The sequence below is a fragment of the Chelonia mydas genome, chromosome 17, assembly GCF_015237465.2.
Source record: "Chelonia mydas isolate rCheMyd1 chromosome 17, rCheMyd1.pri.v2, whole genome shotgun sequence".
Lineage (NCBI taxonomy): Eukaryota > Metazoa > Chordata > Testudines > Cheloniidae > Chelonia > Chelonia mydas.
The window spans coordinates 17,829,035-17,839,115 of record NC_051257.2 but is presented as its reverse complement, the minus strand read 5'-3'; the positions used below and the strand labels follow the sequence as shown (position 1 = coordinate 17,839,115).

The window sequence follows — 10,081 nt, the reverse complement described above, 5'->3', positions numbered from 1 at the left end:
TGCTTTTGAACCAGCAATTTAAGAGAATATGGATTGCTGGGGGAAATATATCAGTAATTAATCTGAAAAACAAAATACCTGAATGGCTTAAATTGTTAAAAATCATTAGATTGACTTTGGGTACAACTTTCAAAAGCACCTATGTGAGTTGGGAGCCTAACTTCTATTTTCAAAAGTGATTTAGGTAGGTAAGAGTTTAAATCACATAGGTACGTCTGAAAATTTATAAGATATGATCCTCTTACTCCCTTGTGATTGATATAAAAAACCACACGCACTTTATATCATCTGACAACTCATTTGATTATGAAGATCACAGTTGCTTGTTGGGCAGATGTGCAAACAGCCCTCTTTCCTTTAACCAGTGGTTAGGTTTTATTGTTACCTCTTGCTCAGATTTTTGGCTCTTCCGCACTGTTGTCCGCATTCAGGCCCACCGACAGTGTGCGTGCGTGCGGGGGGATGACAAAGGGGTCAATTGCCCAGGGACCCAGCAATTTAAGAGGGCCCGGGGGGGTGGGATAGATACATATTTTTTTAAATAAAAATTAAGATTTAAAAAAAAAAAAAAAAAGAAATCTGGTTTCCTGCTGCTCTGTACAGAGCGCCGTCCTCGTTGGGCCAGTCACAGTTTGCCAGAGTGCTGCTGCACCCTGCTGGTCTGGCAGTCTGGCAGGGAGTCAGCAACAGCAGCCTGGGAACCGTGGAGCTTGCCGCCCCCTCTGGCTGCTCAGGAGCCGCTGTGTCTGCCATGGTGGCTCTCCGGCTGTGGGGCTGAGGATAGGGAGACTTTAAAGAGGAACAGGCTCCCTCTGCACTACCTGATTTCCACCCCCAGGGCTGCAGCTCCTCGCCAAACACAAGCCAGCAAGTTCAGCCACCTAATTGAGGCACCCTAAGTTTGCCAACAGGCAGCCGGGGCCAGCCCCCGATCGCTGCCGCTAGCACTGGCTGACAAGCCGCTATCATGAGCGCAGGATGAGGGGCCACCTCCACTGCTCAGTCAGGGAACGAGGGGTGGGTTTTCCCTCTGCCTTTGCCCCGGCCGCCTCCTCGGAGATCTCCCGGTAGATGTGGCGCACCAGGCCTGCCATCTCCTCATTGCTCTGGGTGTTAATGTCACACAGCAGCGCAAGTATTGTACTGTATATTTTAACTTTATTGGTCATATTCAGTTACATTTTGTATATCAGTTTTTTCCTTGTCTTTAGCTTACACATGAATCACGATTAGGTGTTTAATTAGCCTACCTGATACTTTAGGTGTTTTCTTACTTTGTGCTTCTTTAAATGTTTTATATATTAATAAATTTCAGTCCATAAAGTATTTATTTATTTAATTTAAATATATAATTCAAAATAATAAATTCTACATCTTATATTTAGACTCACAATTTGTTCAATAGTGGTGCTGTAACTGGGAAAAAAGTTAACTAGATTAAGCAACGTCACAATTTACGCATTGTGGGTTCTAAGGTGTTATGAATAGGACAAAACGTCGTGTCGTAAGCTCAGCCATCCCTTTCTAGGGGGAACATTGACTGTTCTGCCCTGGGGCCCAGAGTTGCTGTCGGCAGGCCTGTCCACATTAGAACCATTATATCCGTTTCTCTTTGTGCACTGCTAGACATTACAATGGTTACATGTGCCAGCTTATAAGTGTAAAATTGTCCTAGTTTTCTCTCTTTGGGTCACTTCTGTCTTTTCTCTGAAAGCAAGTGGAACAGGCATGTAGCATATAGTCTTGCAGCAGAATGAACAAATTACAAATTGACCTAATGAGGTGTGAAATTGGGATGAGGTGGCTGTATATTTCAAAAAGCAGAAAAGTGCATCCCAGTCTGCTAAAACAGAATCAAATATCGGGTTGACACTAAGTGCAGCTGGCTTTCTTGCATTATCTTTCTCTCTCATAACTTGCCCTGGAAACAATGGATTATTTCTGATCCTTTAAACGTGGCATAAATGACACCCATGCTCCTGGGACACTAAACAATCCTAAACCACTTTATGTAGTGAGTGAGACAGCAAATAGGTCTGCAGGCTGCTGGAAACACAGTAATCCTCTCTCTGGGAACAAAACAATCCTGTTTCACTTTTATTAGTAGCACTAGTAAACATTTATATTATGGTAGCACCTAAAGGCCCAATTTGAAAGCTTGTCTTAACTGTTACTGTACCTGGGCTCTAAACAGCTCTGAAGCAATCCATCTGGTTGCCAGATGTTTTTACCTATATGCTGGGCCTTTAGAATGCTTCCTGCTCCCTCAAAAAAGCCTTAATAAGAAACTTTGCCTCTTCATTGCTCATGCTGGTGGCTTCAGGAAATTCTGTAGTCAGTATCACAAGATCAATGTGTTCTGAAAACTATACCAGAGATTGGCATTTCTCACAGCCGATCTATATATTTTATGGCTCAGAGGTAGCCAGTGAGTGATTCATAATCTTCTAATATATTTATCCTCAGGGAAGTACTGCTAGCTTCACTTCTACAGTGGACCAGGCTCAGATCCACAAAGGTGTTTAGGTTTAGGCTCCTACTTTCCTTTGATGTTGATGGAAGTTAGGAGCCATTGTGAATTTGGTCCTAATTGACTTGCGCAAGGTAACACAGGAAGTCTGTGGCAGAATAGGAAAACTGAAACCTGGGTTCTCGAGTCCCTGGCTAGTGCCCTTAACGCTTGAGCCATCTTTTCAGGTTCTGTGATAAGAGTCTACCTCTATAAAGCCAGGAAAATGTTGAATAACCTTGTGAAGAAAGTTAGCCAATTTCCTGACCTCATCACAAGGCCTGGTCTAGACACAAATGTGCACCAAAATAACGGTACAGGTTGTAATTCGCCCCTTTTATTGTGCTGTGGAGATGCTTCCGGCTGAAAATGTTTCAATTTTTGCTTTAGTTGTTTTTAAAAAAAAACAAAGCCAAACCTGAAGCTAAATCAAAATGGGATCTGTTTTAGTCCCAACTAAGAGCACCCAACACAGAGGAGTGCAGAACTAACAGAAGGGGTGAACCGCACCCCAGTGCAAGTTTCTGGGCAAAGCTGGACACAAATGACTAGAGCAGGAACTCAGGGGCTGGAGTGAGAGAAGCGAGGAGAGCAGCTAAACACCAGGAAAGGGGTGGGGGGGGGAGAAAGGGGCTGGAAGGAGACAAGTGTCAGTGCCTGGAGAAAAGGGGAGGGGAAGAGAACCTGGGGGCGGGGTCACATGGAGCAGGGAGGGGCTCCCTGCAGCACGTGACCCCCCCGGGCCACGCTCCGCTCCAATGGCAGGGCGGCTTCCCTGCGCCCTTGGCAACGACGCCGCGTTGCTAGGGCGCCGTTTGGCGCGGGGCGAGCTGGCGGGAGGGTGCGGCGCCGCGCGGCCCGTCCCAGGCCCCCGGGGGAGCGCGCGGGATGCTGAAGGCCAAGATCCTGTTCGTGGGCCCCAGTGAGGTGAGTGCGAGGCCCGGCCCCGCCCGGCGGCTGAGCAGAGGCCCCGGGGAGCCTCCTCGGTCCCGAACCCTCCCCGCCCCCGGGAACAGCCCCCAGGCCCCCCCGTGTGTGTGTCGGGGCCTCCGCCCCGGAGCCTCGGACCTGCCCCACCGGGGCCCCCCTAGCTGGGCCCGCATCCCAGAGCCTCGTTGGCGCCCCATGTGATTAGCCAAGCTCCTCCCCCGCGAGCCTTGTCTGTGTCTCATCCGAGTGGCCAAACGGGGGGCCCCGGGTCTTGTGCGTGTCTCCCCCTCCCCCGTCAACATGAACAGCCCGGCTGGGAGCCCACAAGGATCCAAGCCCACAAAGATCCTATGGGCCCCACCCCCGCGGACAGGGAAGTAGCCCCCACCCACCCCAAACAGCACAAATCATGTTCCAAAGTGGGATATGCAGCCTGCCCCGCCCTTCCCCCTGAGCCCTGCTGCAAACTGTGGGTGTTGTTTTTATTAACACGAGTGCCTTTTGCTCCCGTTTCTGGCAGTCTGGAAAATCCGTCTTGGCAAACTTTCTGTCAGAGAGCACAGAAGGCATTAGCAGCTACGTCCCCACTCAAGGAGTGAGGTGAGTGAAGCCACGCACCATGTATACTGAAAGGAGACCTTTAAAACGGCTCCCCCAGGGGATGTCACGCTCTTTCCAGCATGGCCTTGTTGTAGAGTCTTATCATGCCCTAAATCCACTTCTGTTTTTAGGATCCTGGAATATGAGAAACCAAATATGAATGGCAACAGTAAAGGGGCGGGGTGTCGATTTGAGCTGTGGGATTGTGGCGGTGATCAAAAGTAAGTGGGTTTTAGTGTTCTTGACACTTCACATTATTTTAACAAAGGTGGGTGAGGTAATATAATTTATTGGACCAACTTCTGTTGGTGAGAGAGACAAGCTTTTGAGCTTACACAGAGCTCTTCTTCACCCACCTTGTCTCCCGTATATCATAAGAACGGCCATACTGGGTCAGACCAAAGGTCCATCTAGCCCAGTATCCTGTCTTCCGACAGTGGCCAATGGCAGGTGCCCCAGAGGGAATGAACAGAACAGGTCATCCTCAAGTGATCCATTCCCTGTCGCTCATTCCCAGCTTCTGGCAAACAGAAGCTAGGGACACCATCCCTGCCCAATCTGGCTAATAGCCATGGATGGACCTATCCTCCATGAACTTATCTAGTTCTTTTTTTAACCCTATTTTAGGTGTGGCCTTCATAACATCCGCTGGCAAACAGTTCCACAGATTGACTGTGCGTTGTGTGAAAAAATACTTCCTTTTGTTTGTTTTTAAACCTGCTGCCTATTAATTTCATTTAGTGACCCCTAGTTCTTGTATTATAAGGAGTAAATAACGCTTCCTTATTTACTTTCTCCCACCGATACAGCTTCCGCCTCCCGCCGATATAGCTTTCGCCTACTCTATAGGTAGAGTAATTACATAGACAGGAAAGCGCTCACCCATCAATGTAATGTGTCTTCATCAGACACCATAAATTGGCGCCGCTGCCGTTGATGCGATTTAGCACGGTAGTGAAGACGAACCTTGAGACAAGGTCACTCCCTGTCTCTTAAAGCAGTAAAATACTTGGACAGCATCAACTTAAAAATCACACTTTTCTCTGAAGTCTCTTTTACACACCACTGAGTAACTGAAAGAGGTTAGAGGGAAAATGTTTTGCAATTTTTTCAGTTTGCTTGCTTTCTGCATTTGACAACTCTTTTAGATTAAGTCCTTTGTGGAAGTAGCCTTGTACATATTTCTGCAGAGCTAAGTACAGTTGGGCCCCAGTCTTGATTGGGACTCATGTGCTAATACATTTTTTTTTAAGTCAGTCTTTTTGCCCTGTTGTGGTGGTGGAAATGTGAGGGAGTAGGTTTATAACAGCCAGGAATAGAAAACATTTTTAAAAAGGAAAACTTGGTTGTAAAACCACAAATTGTCAGGGGAATTCAAGGGCAGGTGTAGAATCTGAAACTCCTTCTAACTCACTTTTTGAACTGTTACCAGATCAAGTTGATGGTGATCTTTGAGAGCTTAGCAGGCATTACTCTAAGAGCTCAGCAGGAGTTCTAGGTGCACAAGGAATATGGGATTGGGACCTAGATGACTTGGGGGACACCAATCCCTTAAACTGATCCACCTGGCTAGATACATATGCCTGTTGAAGTCAGTGGGTCTCTGTGAGTGGAAGAGTCTGCCTAAGATGATAAATTTGTAGGAATGGGACCACGCCACAAGTCAGCTCTTTAAGAGAAGGATTTAAACACATCTTTTACCAAATGTTACATTGTACAGTAGATAAAATTTAGCAATTTAAGCTAAAGGACAGTGTTGACACAAGAACAAATGGCTATAAACTGACCATCAACAAATTCACGGTGGAAATTAGAAGATTTCAGCCATCTGAGCAGTGAGATTCTGGAACAGCCTTCCTGTAGGAGTTGTCGGGGGAAACAACTTAATTAGTTTTAAGAGAGCTGGACAAATTTATGAGTGCAATTGTATGGTGGGGTTGCTTGTGATGGGTTTAGTGTGTGTGGGTGCTAGTTGGTGTGGATGGCCTGTGATAGACAGGTGGTCAGACTTGATGATTTAGTGGTCTCTTCTGGCCTCTGACTAAATTAGGAGGCTTATTGGTGTTTGTCTAGAACAAAAATGTGTTTGAAGTTTGCCATATTGACAGCAAGCTTCCCTAATTTTTATAGGTAAAAACACTGACACATCTGTGTTTGAGGAGAAACAAAATACATAAACTAATATTTACTTAAAACTCCACATAAGTAAAAACAATTGCCAATTTTGGGTCTACCAACCTAACCATTTTCCATTTACCTGCTTTTCAAGGTTTGAAACTTGCTGGCCAGCTCTGATGAAAGACTCCCATGGTGTTGTAATAGTCTTCAACCCAGAACTGCCCAGTCACCTGAAGGAAATTGAAATGTGGTACTCCTGCTTTGTGCAGCAACAGCAGTTACTAGATAACCAGTGTCTGCTAATTGCACACCATAAGCCAGGCAGTGCAGGGGACACAGAAAACCTGTCCTTGGGTAAGAAGATGAAACAGAGGTTTTTAATTATCACTTAACTTTCAAAGCTGGTGACTCTTTTTGACTTTTTGCATTTCTATAATTTCTTCTATCTGAGAACCTCAAAGTGTGAGCATGACATAACTGGTAGATAGGTAAATATATCCCCATTTCACAGATGGGAAAACAAGGTTATTCAGAGAGTTTATGGCTGAACCAGGAATAGATCTCCTGATAGCAAGTCCTAAATAACACTTCATCCCTTGCATGAGGGTTTCTAACTTTAATATGGTCCCTCTGTAGTTTTGTCTATATAGCAACGATTTGTAAAGGCATTTTAAATCAGCATTTTATGAGCACCCCAGGAGTAGCTCAATAAAATAAGAGATTATCTTCCTTGTACTTACAAAGTGTCTAAAAACTCAATGTTACATACATCTAAATTGAAGCCATCTAGGCCAAATGAGAGTAAACTGCTATGTCATTAGTGAAGATGGAAACAAAGATGGATTTGAAAAGTTAGGGACCTCATGCTCTTTTCTGTTATATTGCATTATACCAGTATAACTGACTTAAGTGGCAGTGCTGTGATGTACACCGGTGTAAGGGAGAAGAAAATCAGTCCCCAGATCTTTTGATGGAAGAAGCTTAATGCATCCATGAGACAGAGATTCTATCAAAAGGTCCTGTTTTAATTTGGCTTTACAACAGGAGTTTCAAAGAAGCCATCTAGAAATGGTTAACATGAAGAAATATGGAGGAAAACATATTTCAGAAAATGACATCTAAATAAAAGATAATAGAACTATACAGTATCAGAACTTGCAAGGAGAGGCTGTAAGTGTGTAGTGCACAATAAAAACTAAAAAGCAATTCTGGGAAGTGTTGTGTGTGTCCACAATAAAAAAAAACATATAGAATAATCAGACCAGAAAGGTAAAGCTTCAAGAACCGTTCCCACATTACAGCAGATTAAACCTCCATTGACCTGTACTATACACTTTGTGTTTACTTTCCCCTCATTGCCGCTTATCTAAGATTTTTCTGAGTTTGGTAGTGCATAAGCAATTTATAATTTGAATAGTTGAATCACAATGGGTAGATCTACTTGTTCCAAACATTTTTAAGATTTAAATGTAAAAATACTTTATAATTTCAAAGTGATTAAATAATATCTTAAATGAATTGATTAAAATTCCTACATATTGGCTGGATTTCACTTTGTATCTAAATATGTGATTGCAAAATATATCCTTTCAGTTTTTCAAAGGATTTATCCATCAATGAACTTAGTTCATTGTATTACTGATGCATCATTTTTTAAATGTTACATGTTATGCTGGACAGCAGTATCTTAATGCATCTGGATTTCCAAATGCTTTGAGTAGTATAAACAGTCTTGTGAACTCAAGAAAACTGTAAATGCATTTGTATTAAAGTGAATATAGTAACCTTTATTTTTAATTTTTTGTGTGTAACTTCAAAGCTTCACCACTGAACAAACTGAAACTAATACACTCCAGCCTGGAAGAAGATCCTGAGGATGTCCGCATAGAATTTGTGAAATACTTCAAAAGCATTATCAACTTACTAAATGAGAGCAGAGACAGGGAAGAGATGTCAATTATTACCTAATGCTGGAAGAAATACTGAAGTAAGAGAGATACAGTACTTCTTTCATTATGGAATCTGCCCAATCCAGGAAACAGGAATTTATCTTCATCTCTGGCAAATGACAGTCCACAAACATTAACGAGTTTACTTTCCCAAAAGCAAGTAGATGCACAACTTGACTCGTCATGAGAACCCACTATTGACTTCTAATGAACTGCTATCCCCAAGAATTGCATGTAAGTCTAGGAATTTGGATAAATTAAGCTGCCTCCTGGCATTAGATAAAGAGAACAAGAATGTATTTTCTAATAAAACATTGATCTAGACCTAACTGTATTTAATCATATTTTTTGGTGCAGAGACTAAGGGAGTGGTCACTTCTTTTTTTCTTCTTTTTTTAATTCACTCATTTAAAAATATTCTTATCCTTTTCTATACAGTGCTTTAAAAAAAAGTCCCAGCCTGCCCGTAAAGTTTATGGCTATCTGAAGCAGTCGCATGATGTGTCAGTGTCAGCTGTGAGCTTACATGGATAAGATGTGCTTTTGGAAATCATTAGAAAGTAGTGGGAACATGGATCTGTGAAGTAGTTCACTTGTGGAATGTCTATTTAGTGTCCCCTAACTTTTTTCTCCAACGTGGGAAGCAAATATAATTTTATAGATTTGTGTTCTGGTAACAAAAATTGCAGTCTTTATCCTGACAAGTCTTTCTATCCAATTCCAAAAAACTAAGGTGATGCTGGTGATAGTGTTTAAAGTCTGGCTGTAGGAGTGGGAAGGGGGTGTGCAGAGAGGGCATCACAGGTAATGCAGCAGCTGGAGGAGCCAAATGCCAATCACCACCATTTTGAGCTTTCTGATTGGCTGCGCCTGGGAGCCAATTTAAAAAAAAAAAGTGACAAGATACTTTAAAAACATTAACAAGCCCGAAAAACTAGCCAATACGCAACGCACAAGCCAACTCGGCATAAAACAAATTTCTGCTTATTTTGAGTAGCTTTGGTGTCTCATCCAGTAGATCATCTTGCTCAAATCCAGGGGCTATGAAAGGCAAAGATTACTGCATTGTCTTGCCAAGGGAAAGATATTTATCAAATGTATATTATTTTCCCTTAGAGAATTTACTGTTTGATTTGTTTTGCTTGCATTGTCCCATTTCCATTCAGTGCATTTGTTGTGAAAGACAGCCCTCTATTTCTCAGCAACTTATAGATATTGGCATGCTGCACACTGAAAACATTTTGTTTAAGTGCATATCTTGTTTTGAAAGGGAAATCTAAGAATGGATTGTCATCTTCATTGAACTCTACCATTTGAATTGCTTTGCTCATAGTCAAATGAATGGGCAAGTTATAATGTATTTCATTAAAAACTGTCCAAAACCAGAATGCTCTACTTAGTTAAGTGATATTACCACAGAGATACATAGCAAAGGAAGAGATGGGGGAAAAAAAGACAAATAAACATAGGCAATAACTTTTTAGAAGAGACTTTTAAAAAGAAGAATTAGTGTCATAGCATGGAACAGGAACTGCAGAAAACAGAGGCTTTATCTACATTGTCTTTAGTATGTCCCATTGTTGCAGCTCTAACTTCTTTTGCCACCTCTGCTTTTTAAAATCCATTGCTTATGAGAGCTGTATCTTATCATGCATACATCACTATTTCTACAAGTTATTTTGTCTGCTTCACACTATTATGCTGGGTATTTTTTCCAGTTGTCCTGAACTCTAGGCACATTAAAAATACAACAGCCCTTCAACTTTAACAGAAAGCCTCTTTAATATCCCTTACTCCTGAGAGGAAGAATACTAATGAAGAGGAAAATCCTGCAATGTCAGTAAGTTCAGCATAAGATAGCTGGGATGAGGGCTCTGATGTTTCTCACTGATGTAGTAGTAGGCTGTTGGTATTATGTTCACACTTCCTTTTTGAGCTCTTACTTTCATGACACTTATAGTAAGTGTCCCATTGT

General features: G+C 42.5%; 1 protein-coding gene across 3 annotated transcripts; it reads left to right on the top strand.

Moving 5' to 3' along the window:
- The first annotated feature begins 3,271 nt into the window (after nt 1-3,271).
- Nucleotides 3,272-8,430, top strand: IFT22 (intraflagellar transport 22). 3 transcript variants are annotated; one of them, XM_037880762.2, is made up of 5 exons: nt 3,272-3,436; nt 3,960-4,039; nt 4,171-4,260; nt 6,309-6,511; nt 7,977-8,430. In XM_037880762.2, exons 1-5 carry the CDS (start codon nt 3,398-3,400, stop codon nt 8,123-8,125), a joined length of 561 nt encoding a protein of 186 aa, XP_037736690.1. In that variant the 5' UTR covers nt 3,272-3,397; the 3' UTR covers nt 8,126-8,430. The 3 variants fall into 3 exon arrangements, with proteins under 3 accessions (XP_037736690.1, XP_037736691.1, XP_043387161.1); XM_043531226.1 differs by having other exon boundaries at nt 3,436-3,858; XM_037880763.2 differs by lacking the exon at nt 4,171-4,260 and having other exon boundaries at nt 3,289-3,436.
- The last annotated feature ends 1,651 nt before the right edge of the window (nt 8,431-10,081 follow it).